The sequence below is a fragment of the Doryrhamphus excisus genome, chromosome 4 (assembly GCF_030265055.1).
Source record: "Doryrhamphus excisus isolate RoL2022-K1 chromosome 4, RoL_Dexc_1.0, whole genome shotgun sequence".
NCBI classification, from domain to species: domain Eukaryota; kingdom Metazoa; phylum Chordata; class Actinopteri; order Syngnathiformes; family Syngnathidae; genus Doryrhamphus; species Doryrhamphus excisus.
In genome coordinates this window covers 37,061-49,536 of record NC_080469.1, presented here as the reverse complement: position 1 = coordinate 49,536, position 12,476 = coordinate 37,061, and the positions used below count along the sequence as shown (strand labels likewise).

Genomic DNA, 12,476 nt, shown 5'->3' with positions numbered 1-12,476 from the left:
AAAAATGTCTGCTAATTGCAACAATGAGCAAGCAGTCAGGGAATTGGCCGATAAAAGTGAATATTTTGTGAAATACAGAAATATACATCATGTGAATGAAATCATAAACAACATCGACTCCTACTTCACAGAAATTCACTTATCACAGTCAGGTCTGGAACAAATTAACCGTGATAAAGGAGGGACAGCAGTAGTTTGCAAAATACACAATTTCTGCTCCACAGATAATATTGACCAAGTACAGGGACTTTGGAAACCCAGTAATGGTGAGTGCAGTCAGGAAGTTCTCAGACGCCAGCTGATATTAAATGATGCAAGGCCCATTTTTCTTGCTCCCAGTTCGTCTTAACCGTAAAGATATTCTCAACGCATAAACATAACACACTTCCAGCAGTTTGGGGATTTTGTGAAAAGTCAGCCGAGCTCCATCCGTTTGTAAAATACTGTGCAAAATTGATCACTGATGATCAGTAAATGAATAATCAGCCCTTCTGGTTGAGCAGAGCAAAAAAAACAAGTTGCACCCGCAATTGCTGACTCAGGTGGAGAAATCGACATATCTGGTGATGTCAGACGTGCTTCATTTCCAAATATGAGCTTTTTGTCCTGTTGTTGGATAAATAGTGATTGTGAACTGTGCCCTGCGGCCTTGTAGTGTCGAGGTTTGAAATGAACCCTTTATCTCCAAGCTGCTCAATTTCTGCTCATGTCACTCTGCAAGCACGCGCATCCTCATGCTGTGGCGTTAGCTTGATTGAGTGCACAAGACGTGGTGAGAGTTGTGTCTGGCCAGCTGGTGACTGCTTCACCATGACAACCTGCTCATGATGCCCTGAGCATCCCTCAGTTCCTGGCTGAGAGCAACATCGGTGTGCTGGACAACCCTTCCTCCTTGCTTGGCTAACTTGACACTGCCGCTCTGTGAGGAGATGATGCTAAAGAAGGAAGAAGGGGTGAGCCGTGAATTCAAAGCACGCACTTTGAATACTTGATACAGTAATAATATTAGACATTAGATATTGTCCCGGTTCGGGTGGCATTGCCAACAGTCTGGCCTGACATCATCAGCAGTGTAGTTCCTTCTGTTGTTCTCATGGGGAGACAGTCACTTGGGGACAAACACCGCAACATGTCCACTCTTCAGATAGCAGCGGCTGCACAAATGTCCAAATATTATGAAATGACGCTTTTCATTGCAAGAACTCACACAGATTGATGACTTTTACAGATCATACTCTTCATTCTTTGACGACTTCTGTCACTGATTTCTTAAGACGCCGCATTGTAGATGACGTGCAGTCTCCAGCCTTGAACTTTGCCGTGATGTATGAGGCGCCTTTTGTGTCGTAGCTCACAATCCTCATGAATAGCTGAAAGTGGAGAGAAATGAGTCATATCTGCGCAAATGCTTACCAAGGACCAATGTCAATACTTACAATGGGATGTGCTGTCATTGGCTGTCCTGTTGCTGCTGCTGTCATATATAGTCCTCACCGCCTCCTATCACCAGTCGCTCCTCTGCTCCAACCTCTGCTGCTGGATTCTCTCGAGTCCCTTCTGAGAAAACTACCTGAGACGTGAAAAGGAACGTGCACCTGTCACTTTCAAGGATGACAGCCTTTATGGTAAGTCCCCATCATGTTTATCATCATCACTCAAGCTATCATTTCAGGTGGCAAAGGTTATTTCCTCTTTGCTGATGGTTTCGTTGATTTGGAACATGCGTACGATTCGTTTCCAAAAGGAGGAGGAGGACACAAAGTGTCTTGTCCATCAATTGCTCTAAATTTGTTCCCTTCCTGTACTCCAAATGTACTCCTTGCCAGTTTAAAAATACATAGGAAAATGATAACAATGTGGTACAATAAGAGTCAAGGTTTTAATTCCATTTGTTCAGATGTTTCTGTTTCTATGGTCCCGTTTGCCGTCAATCACAACCTACAAACTTATGAAAAGCTAAATATAAAGTCTGACTTTTTCCAAGGTTTTCCTTATGGTATCCGCTTTAGGGTTTGAAGGCTGCTTCAAAGACCCTTCCTGGTTGCTCTGGTGAGGTTGTACGTTGAGGAATGACATTTAACTGCTACCTCCTGCTACTATTAACTATTCTGTGTGTGCAGGCCCTTCAAAGAGGCACATAACGGAGTTTTAATGTCACGCTGAACAGAAAAGCTGCTAACATGGCTCCCTCAGTCCTGCCAAACGTACTCTATAGGACACTTTATCTTAGAGCTTAACCAAGATCTTCTATGTGTATTTAGAAATAGTGATCGTCATCTCGTTATATCACGGTTGGAATATTGCTCCCTCACTATCAGTTCTTAAAAACGATCACTGTTTCATGGCTGATTATGGCCTCTTAGTCAAAAAACATGGAAAAACAAGTTATATGTAGTATTCTGGTCACTGGGCTTCAGTGTTGCCACAAGACATGACCGTAGATGACCTTACCTTTCACACTGCATGAAGACGGGCCAATGAGCCAGCAGAGCCGAGCCAACATGTCATGGCTGACATCGAGTCACAGTCAGGTCTGGAGCCAATTAACTGTGATAAAATGGGACAACTGTAGTTTGCTGTTTGGATCTAATATTGGTCAAGTACAGGGACTTTGGAAACCCAACAATGGTCCTTACCTTTGGTGTGCGCCACCATCACTCTTGTTAATTAGCGTGCAAAGGTACCTGAACGCATTCTGTTTCTACAGCTAACTGTAGCTACAGCTAGGCAACAGTTATGGGGTCAAAAAGTGGAGCACAGAACCTTAGCTCACTTCTCTACTCATTCATGCTTCAAAACTAGCTGTCATATAAATCGTCGCCCTCACAAAATGCAAAGATCCTTCTCAATTGCTTTGCCTCACTTACTCACCTAAAGTGGACCAGACTTTCTCAACACCCTTTCTTTTATCAAAATAAACCCGGATGGTTCAGCACAACACCAGGATTCACCATCAAATGCTCATATCTCTCTCAAAAAACATTAGTAATATATAAACATATCAATTGTAAGTGCCCCCAAAATTCTTTAAGCATCGCAAATCCAATATCGCTCTGTCTGTCAATCGATCGATCTATTTATCGATTTATCTAAAGAATCTAAGATTGGATGCGTGTGGAAGGTTAAAGGTTGAAATGTAATTTTCAGTCATTCTTATTAAAAGGAAAATGGAACTCTCCTAACTAGGGTATATGTACGCTACAATAGTTAGATTTTCCTTGACTTCATGTTTCCAAACTTGTTATTAAGGTAACAAAGCAGCCTTTATTCAAGACAATCAAATGAATTCCTGATTGTTTGGCTTTTATCTCGGTGCAGTGCGAAAGGACAATGTTCCAGTGTGTGCTAAATGGCAGCTCGCCGTTCATTTTTTGCAGACACGGTGCCATGTACACCTGTTGGCGTGTGCTGCAACGAGCCCCCATCCAGGACCCTGACTTTGGATCTGAAGGAGCTATACGATGGAAGAGGCAACAGAGGTGCGAACAGATGGCAATTCTCTGCTGAAGGCCATCTCTCTGAGTCGTCTTCGTCTGACTCGGCTGCTGCTGGAAGGAGGGGCTTACATCAACGAGAGCAATGAATACGGCGAGACTCCGCTCATGGTGGCTTGCAAGACACGCCACTCAGACGCGCAAAGTGTTCCCAAACACAAGATGGTTCAGTAAGTACCACTAAAGTACAACTAACACCGCGCAGTACGTTTACACGCACCAAACTAAACCATGAATTTGGTTGAAAGCAGCTTTTTGATTGTGTTCCATCAGATTCAGATCACGGTTGAAATGTGTGCTAAAGTGTAGCCTCCCACTTTGGTCTGAAGGTCAAGTCAACAAAAGTCACATTGCAGTTCACACCACATCAGTGGTATGGTATCTGTTTTCCTAGGGCTGCTGCTTACACTTGTCCACCATTACTTGTTTGCAGTCGTCCCTCATTTATTGCAGTTAACTGATTCCAGTGATAAGTGAATTTCTGGCGAGTAGGATTCAAAATTAAAGACTGGAATATTTTCACAGTTAAGAGCACAGAAAACCTCCATCCATCTTCTATGTTGCGGGTATGCTGTCTTGGGGCGAGAGGCGGGTCCACCTTGGAGTGGTGGCCAGCCAATCACAAAGCACATGTAGACAAACAACCATTCCCACCCACATTCTTACCTATGGGCAATTTGGAGTCTCCAATTAACCTAGCATGTTTTTGGAATGGGGGAGTACCCAGAAAAGCCCACACAGAGGGAGAACATGGCAAACTCCACAAACTCTCCTGACCATGTGGCAAACATGCTAACCATTAGGCCACCCACAAAAAAGCTGTCCGAATCCAATCTTTACCATTTTTAGAACCACATAGACATGAAATAACACCACCTTTCCACACCATTATTCTTGTTTGAGAACAGATTGTTCGACTGTAATGGGTAAGCTAAGGGATCACTGCAGGGAAAACATGGCCGCCACTTTAAACATTGAATTCTACCAAGCCAACAAGTAAGCCTCCATTTAGTAAGAAAGGGTTTCAAATGGAGTGATAATACGATACTCAAGAGACAAAAGGCGAGTGTCCCAATACATTTCAGAAAAAGAACATCATCAACATCCAAGGTAAAATGTGGTGGTAGTGTGACGGTCTGGGGCTGTTTTGCTGCTTCAGGACCTGGAAGATTTTTATCCTGTGATAAAAACACAAAAGTGCATTTTGTTTTCAGTTGACTAATATTTAAAAACCACTGTATGTCTCATCAATGTAACATTACTGACGCCTAGTGACCAGAAGACTACATATGACTTGTCTTTCAATATTTTACCAATATTAATAGGCCGTAGCCAACCACAAAACCCATTCATGAATTAGTCAAAAACAGCAAGAGTGTTGATGCTCAGGCTGGATGTTGCATGCTTACTCTTAGAACAATTTGATGCTGGGATGCCTTGCTTTTTCAAGCTAACATAGCATTTCATTAGCACCCACATGGCAAACAGCGCTAAGTTGCTTATCTTTGCTTTGATACATTTGTACCACTTTCAGGAAATGTGTCATTATCGTATTATCAATTGGACTGAAGGCTACAAAGAACCACTAGTCATCATTCAGACTTACTTATTTGTTGATATGCTGCACACAGAGCAAAGAACAACTTGTCATTGTCTTCTTCCTGCTGGGCTCTCCTCGCACTTGGAGGCGTTCGAGCGCCCTCGTAGTTTTGAGTGTTGGGCGCTTGTGTTTCCTTTTTATTCACGTACCCCCTATGGCAATTGATGGACCCCTGGGGGTACGCACACCCCACTTTGGGAACCACTGAGCATACCAATTTGGTCAACGGAGGAATTCAATGTAAACGTTGAAAAATGGAGGCACCGCACTACAATCATCCCTCGCTTATATAAGTGAATTGGTTACAGACTCAACAAGGTAGCATTCATTGTTAATAAATGGAATATTTTCCTAAACCTTTTAGAATATAGTTTTTAACATGATTAGAGCCCTTTAGACATAGAATAACACCCCTATAGCCACCTTTACACTCCTGTTATTCCAAAGGTTGCGGTCCTGACATTCTTGTGTCAATACACGCAAACCATAACAATGCTATGACTGTTAAGTTTTGTTGTAACAAATAATCAAATGTATTTCTTCTAAACTTAGATTGTGGAAGAAGGGCAATGTAAGAAGTTACAAACTTACCACTTCCACACGGAATGGGAGTAGAACCATTTACACTCTGCATCCATGGCTGTAGGTAGGGTCATGTAATAAGGATGGATGTTTCATCCCAGAAAAATTGTACATATCACTGGCAATCCACTAGCTTTGACAAATAATAGACCACAGTCTACGACATTAGATTATTCGTATTTTTTTATCACATATTACTACAATATTGCAAGGTGGCGATTGGCGGGGGACGATTCCAGGGTGTACCCCGCCTTTCGCCCCAAGTCAGCTGGTATACGCTCCAGCATGCCCCCGTCAAGGCCAAGCGGCATATAAAATGGATGGATATTGCCAGGAAGGACCGTATTTCTGTTTTTTTTCCTGTGTTAATGCACGTAAACGTACTGACTGTACAGTTTGAGTTGGTGTGAAAATATTGCTTGCAATATACAATATACGACAGGTATCTCCTGGAAAATGGCGCCGACCCAAACATCCAAGACAAGAGTGGGAAAACTGCCTTGATGCACGCTTGCCTCGCAGAGGCAGGAAGTGAAATTGTGTCCCTCCTTTTGAGCAACGGTGCTGATCCAACCGTGGAGGACACGGCGGGGTTGTCGGTGGTAGTTTACGCCATTAATGCGGGCAACAGGGACATCCTCAAGATCCTCCTGGATGCCTGTAAAGCCAAGGGCAAGGAGGTCATCATTATCACCACCAACAAGCTGCCATCCGGCCATCAGACCACAAAGCAGTACTTAAATGTTCCTCCACAACCTGACCTCGAGGACCGTTTGCCCTGCCCTCCCACCTGCTCTTCTGCGTACAACATCCAGCGCCGAATTTCTCCACAGGGCTCTCCCCAGCCTCTGAGAAGTACACAGTGTCCCGGCCGAGGTGAATGTCAGCCAGGTTTTCCAATACGTGTTCCTAATATGGATAAGCGCCTCAGTCTTCAGCCATTCCACTCAGAGCAATGGTCTAAAAGTCCATCCATGCTGCTCCAGAAGAGCCAGAGCTCCTTGCTGACGGAAGAGCAGGCAGAAACAGCACCTGAGGAGGAGCTGTCCTTCAGAGGCCTCAACATCCACAGTCAGCCCCAAAGTGCGGGCGGGAAAGATGCCCCGCTGTCAGGGAATGACAAAAGAGGGCAAAATGCACGACGCTTTGCTCGAAAGATGTCATATGACAGCGCCGCAAGCGCACAGCATTCTGCTTCGCACCCTAACTTGCACCAGGAAAACAAGTTTTCCAATGAAGCCACTTCTGCCAATGAAAGTACATATGACGGTCTTGGACACTTCAATGTCTCTAGTCTGCAAAATGTTATTCTTCGACGTAACATTGGTGCTGACCATTACAGTTCCGATTCTCAGTTGTCTCAGTTTGGGAGCAAAGACAGAAGCTCAAAAGGACCAGCAAGGCCCAAGATGGCCAACAGCAGGTCCTCCACCCTGTCAGGTTCCAGAGAGTCTCTGGATTGTTCTATGCAGCGAAGAGGGCTTGTTGGTCTGGAACGAAGAGGCTCCGGGGCGCTGCTGCAGGATCACATTGCCTCCACTCGGCCAGGTTATCTCCCCCCTCTCAACCTCCATGCTCCTATTCCAGATATCGGTGTCAGCTCCGTCTCCTTGTGCCCATGGACTGGAAGCAGCAAACCAGTGAAAGGTGGTTTTAAACCTATTTTCCCGAGGGACCTAAAGTCTCATACCACTCTGTGGAGGCGCCACTCCATGCAGAGTGAGCAGATCAAGCAGCTGGCTAACTTTGAACAAAAGTAGGAACACTATCTTTTTAAACGGAGAAACCACATGTACCCTCTCGATTATTTGGAAACTGTGAAGGACAACACGCACAATTCACTGCACTTTGGCATAGCTTCTACATCTAAATGTGTCTCTCACATCACAAGGCCCGACTCAAGGCAAATCAGAATTTGATTCTGGTTGCCAATAGCAACTCAACACAATGTATTCGGTACCTGGGCCACCTCTTAAAATCACCACTATAACGTCACTGCACAACAACTCCAAACTAAAAACCTCTACACTACAAAATCATCTGGATTATTATCATCCCGCAACATGAGGCGATGCTTGCGGATGAGTGACACAACAACGGTGCATTCCAAATACAGTAAAATGCACCTCTGCTGCGGATGGAGTGGTCCATGGTGGCACTGAAGTAGGAATGGTAAGAATGGCCGGGCACGTACGCATGTTATGGACAACAAACAGGTTTTGACCATAGCAAGCATATGTGCGATGCCCTGGATTGGCGTATACAGCAAGTACTTGGGGCAAAGGGTGGTCACTGCATATTTTCAAACTCCCTCAGAATACCCCCATACAATTGAACTGCACATGTTGGAGTGGCCCTTTATTGTGGCCAACTTGTGGCATCATGCTGTCTCATCAGCATCTTGTCAAATCCGTGACGCTGATAATTATGCTAACCAATTATGCTAACTAATACTATAATGTAATGTAATAATGAGTACTAATAATTATTACAAATGTAATAATGTAACATACTATACTGTAAATGAAATATTTTATTGTACTGTTTCTGTAATATTAAATATGACATGTAGAACAAGGGTTTTGAAAAAGTTGTTTTTTCTGTGTGTAAAGTGTCTATTAATATGTGTGCCATGCTTGATTGACTGGTCCCGGGACTAGTCTGCCAATGACCTAAACTTAGCTGGGATAGGTTCCAGCTCATGACAACCTTAAATAGACCGTCTAACCCTAACCCTGCTCCAATATTAAGACACTCGCGGGCGTGTGCTTGTGTACCTGTACACGTACCTGTGAAACCCAGTCAGAGGGTTTCACATGTAACCTGTAAGGAAAAAAATTAAGTCCAAAAAGGAAATTTAATTAAGAAATGATACTTTGAAACTCAAAAAGAGATGGTTGGTTGTCAAGGGGCAGCCGTGCATGTCTCTACAGCCACTCATTGGGGATGGAGGGCTCAGTCCCAGTATCCCACCCACAAGCATCATTAAAGGCATAAAATCATTGTTGCTCTGGGATGATCTATGAACACGAGGTGCATTTTACTGTCACTCATCCACAATACTATACATACTGTATGCTATACTATACATACTATACTATAGCAAGTGGACACAGTCAGCAGTTAGAAGATGCACTAACCGTGATGTCAACAGTATGTCTAATGCAAGTGTGACAGGTCAATACAGATTGATTATTCTTTTATTACAAATAGATGAGCACCATCTCATCACACATACGTTATACTTATGCAAGAGTGTGCAGTCATGATAAAGCATATAAATATAATAATAGCATATAAATATTATAATGTTATAAATAAATAATAAATAAATAAATATTATACAGTAAAACTTCCAAACAGACTAGATGAACTCTCTCCTCTGCCAAATAAATCCATTTTTGAAACAGTCCTTGTTAAATGACATCATGAAGTCCAGATACCATCTTGTCAAGCGTTTGTGAGCTCTGTCCTTATACTCTCTGGTAGGTCATAGCAGATTCTGCTGACATCCATCTGGGTTCTATAAGGAAGAAGGTCCTGTATTGTGAACTCGTCATTCTGGCCTGTCCACACTGTTAGAGAGTACCTGCAAATGCAACCAAGAAACACTTTCATTTACAGAGGTACATACTCCATGTATCTGTACACTACCACAGTAGTATAGCATACAAGGTCATTAACAGTTAACTGTTTAGTTCTTTGCTAACTAACACAGGTATGCAAAAAACCTACAAAATGTGTTTTGTCGATTTAAAATGATAGTTTTATATGGAAAAACTACTCAAATGCACACCTTGTTAGGAATAAAAGCAATAAACATTAAAAATAAATTTACCGTTTAAGGTTACTTTTAACATCATTCAATTGGTGCCAACAGGGTGTGGCAGCGAGATGTTTCGCTAAGATTTATTTATTGAATTCAATAAGGTTTATTCTTCATGAAAATGCTACCACTTGCTCCATTTTGGCTGATTTTGCAGCCGTGATCAAAGGAAAAGCAGAGACTGGAGGTTCAATATTGAACATGCCTCGGAGCTCCCTTACGCTTCCTGTTTCCGTGTATGAATGTATATACCATGTACTGAAGTCATAGCAAAACAGGAAGGCGGTGTCTTTGGCAACAATCACATCTTCAATAAAGGTAAAAAGTAACCTGAAATGTTCATTCCTTTCATTCATCATTTATAGGCATTTTCTGCATGTAAAACTATCATTGTAAAACTTTACCAATTGTTTTGTGTTATCATTTTTGGCTTTCTGGGACAGATTCATTGGACTTACAATATTTATTATGAAAAAATGGATTTGGTTAGGTGTGTTTTGGTTAGAGTCGGACCTTCTGGAGTGGATTCTTGACGCTAACCAAGGTTCCCTTACATAGATAACTTGTTAAATCTGTTCTTTGAAGTCACTTTTGCCAAAAGATGGTGCTGGTCATGTAGCAATCCTAATGCACGTCCATGAACAGAAACGAAGGTCTTGGCTAATCATAAAAAAAAAACAAAAATAGGAAGTCTGTGTGTGAACCTGTTGGACTGTTGCAGCAACCATGAAAGCTGAGGAAAGGACTTGGCCAGAAGAGCCGCACGCACTGGGAATGTGACCAGATTTTGAAGGCCACCGCATATGTCCTCCATCTCATGCATCATGTCCCAACTGTAACCTGGAAAGGACGTCAACGCTAATATTTTCTATACACAAACAACAACAGCACAGCAGTCACAGAATGAGTCAATGCTCCTCGCCAGCTGCATGAATGAACCTTTACTAACTTCAATAAAGCCTTACTGTAGGTCCGTGGTGTCAAACTCCAAAACTCAAAGCTGTTTGAGTTTAAATTAAGTTTTGTCTAAATTAAGGGGATCGTATCGAGCCGATTTCAGTCCTGGATGATTGGTATCGGAATTAGCAGTCTTCCCTTTCTTTGGGGAACTACTAAAACATTTAAAAAGATTAACGTTTCTGTAAGTTCTTAAGCTGTATAATGTTTTGCACCTCCAGACTATTTTTTTTACTGGAAGAGGAGGCAAAGTTGCTCTTTTGATGCTAAACCCTTAGTCTAGAAGGAGATCAACAGAAATGAAAAACTTGCTCATCACCTGGATTATCAATCCCAGCAGCCCAGTTGGTGGTCCAGCCAAGAGAGAGCACAATGTTACTGGGAAGAGTCCTCACAACAGCCAGGAAAGCTCGAGGCTCCAATGGGGTCTGTTCACCTCCAGGCCCTGGGAGGACATCAGCATTGATCCACACAGGACAAGGGATCTGAGACAGCCCCTCCTGCAACAGAGCGGTGGAGAGAGACAGAGCCTCCAGGCTGAATGCAGAAGACGTTGAAATGTTAGCATCGCTCACGTGCTCACTTTGCTTTACAACAACAGGTACACCTCACCTCTTGAAGTCCAGTTTGACACCCTTTGGATGAAGCCGGACCGCTTTAAGCCACTCCTTCAGTGTGATGTCACTGTCAGTGTCAGGGGGGTGGGCCATGATTGGCTCTTTAGGGTCATGACCCCTCATGATTATGTCAGCTTCAATCATATGGGTGGGACCTAGGAGGAAACGTTATTTCTTTACTCAGTGTAGAAGTCTATTAACATTCTTGTAAACTATTACTGGTTCACTGGTCAAGACTTCAGTTGGGACAGAAATGGTAAGAAGCACCCATTTCATGTTTCCAATCACATTGATGATGGAATGATTTCACATTTCAATGACAGTGATCCTCGTTTATCATGGTTAATTGGTTCAGAATACCTCTAAGTATAGACTGAAATACATGAAATAAAGTAGCACACCTATATTCACAGTATTCATAGTGTCTGGTGCTTGTGTGTCCCACTGACCATTACTGTAACACCACTGACACCTAGTGTCCAATGTGTCTTCTGAATGCCTTATGTTTGCATTTTATTCATTTAGCCATTTTTATGTATGAAAATATATACATAATAATAATACACCATTTATGTATGAAAGTTTGCATTTCTAAACCTGTATTTTCACTGTTTGTCATTGTTATTGAAAGGTGAAGTGCTTATTGGGATACATAGTCCAAGGCATTAACGTGCCTTTCATGAACATAACATCATTCATGAACTGGCCCTTCACCCATCCATGGTAAGGTTAATAATACTACATTAGAATATTAATATATTATAATGTAGGGTTAGGAGCTAGCAGCTAAAGTCATGGTGTTACAAATGGATACGCCAACAACATCACATAACAACGCAACAGACAAACAAAAGCACTCCCACCGGTTGAACAAAACAAGGACGAACGAATATGAAGCTCAAACCTACACACCGACGACCCATCCACATCGGCAGCGCCGCAAAGCACGCCGGGAACAAGGAAGTGCCCACAGCGACGCCACAATATGTTAATTGAACTATCAGTGACTAGTCTATGGACACTAAAAAGAGGAGATTAAAAAGACGGCCTACCGTTGAGTGCCTTGGCCAGTGTGCTCCTGCTGTTCACTGCGTGAGACCATCTAACTTCGGCAGCATCTTTATTCTTTATGTGACTCAGACTGTGAAAATACTCTGCCGCCTGCTCACACATCTTCATCGCAACAAGCTTTCACCGCCACAGTCGAACTACATTGGTTTGCTATGACGAGAGACTGTCTGTAATGCAAGTCAGTTTGGGGGTGGAGGGTGGTTGTTATGCAAGAATGAAAACGGAATCCAGTTTGATAAACTATAAAAAGTTATCAACATTTCATTTCACTTTTAAATGTAAAATAGAAACTAAGTATATTTGTGTTTCTTTTTTTCCAAACAATAAAA

The 12,476-nt window shown here is 42.6% G+C and overlaps 2 protein-coding genes across 2 annotated transcripts; one reads left to right on the top strand and one right to left on the bottom strand.

The window, feature by feature from the left end:
* Window positions 1–89: 89 nt before the first annotated feature.
* Window positions 90–8,921, top strand: ankrd34bb (ankyrin repeat domain 34Bb). The gene is made up of 3 exons (XM_058071392.1): window positions 90–1,625; window positions 3,378–3,664; window positions 6,119–8,921. Exons 2-3 carry the CDS (start codon window positions 3,462–3,464, stop codon window positions 7,434–7,436), a joined length of 1,521 nt encoding a protein of 506 aa, XP_057927375.1. The 5' UTR covers window positions 90–1,625; window positions 3,378–3,461; the 3' UTR covers window positions 7,437–8,921.
* Window positions 8,859–12,310, bottom strand: fam151b (family with sequence similarity 151 member B). Its single transcript, XM_058071393.1, has 5 exons — window positions 12,129–12,310; window positions 11,072–11,231; window positions 10,779–10,996; window positions 10,207–10,342; window positions 8,859–9,265 (listed from the first exon to the last, which is right to left on the bottom strand). Exons 1-5 carry the CDS (start codon window positions 12,253–12,255, stop codon window positions 9,127–9,129), a joined length of 780 nt encoding a protein of 259 aa, XP_057927376.1. The 5' UTR covers window positions 12,256–12,310; the 3' UTR covers window positions 8,859–9,126.
* Between the last annotated feature and the right edge of the window lie 166 nt (window positions 12,311–12,476).

Bases quoted from the DNA above. Each gene is read 5' to 3' on its own strand.
- ankrd34bb (XM_058071392.1), top strand. From the start codon at position 3,462: ATGGAAGAGGCAACAGAGGTGCGAACAGATGGCAATTCTCTGCTGAAG. The intron at 3,665-6,118 runs GTAAGTACCACT...AATATACGACAG, and splicing joins CCCAAACACAAGATGGTTCA to GTATCTCCTGGAAAATGGCG.
- fam151b (XM_058071393.1), bottom strand. From the start codon at position 12,255: ATGAAGATGTGTGAGCAGGCGGCAGAGTATTTTCACAGTCTGAGTCAC. The intron at 10,997-11,071 runs GTGAGGTGTACC...TTCTGCATTCAG, and splicing joins GTCAAACTGGACTTCAAGAG to CCTGGAGGCTCTGTCTCTCT. The intron at 10,343-10,778 runs GTGATGAGCAAG...CGTCCTTTCCAG, and splicing joins TGCTGGGATTGATAATCCAG to GTTACAGTTGGGACATGATG.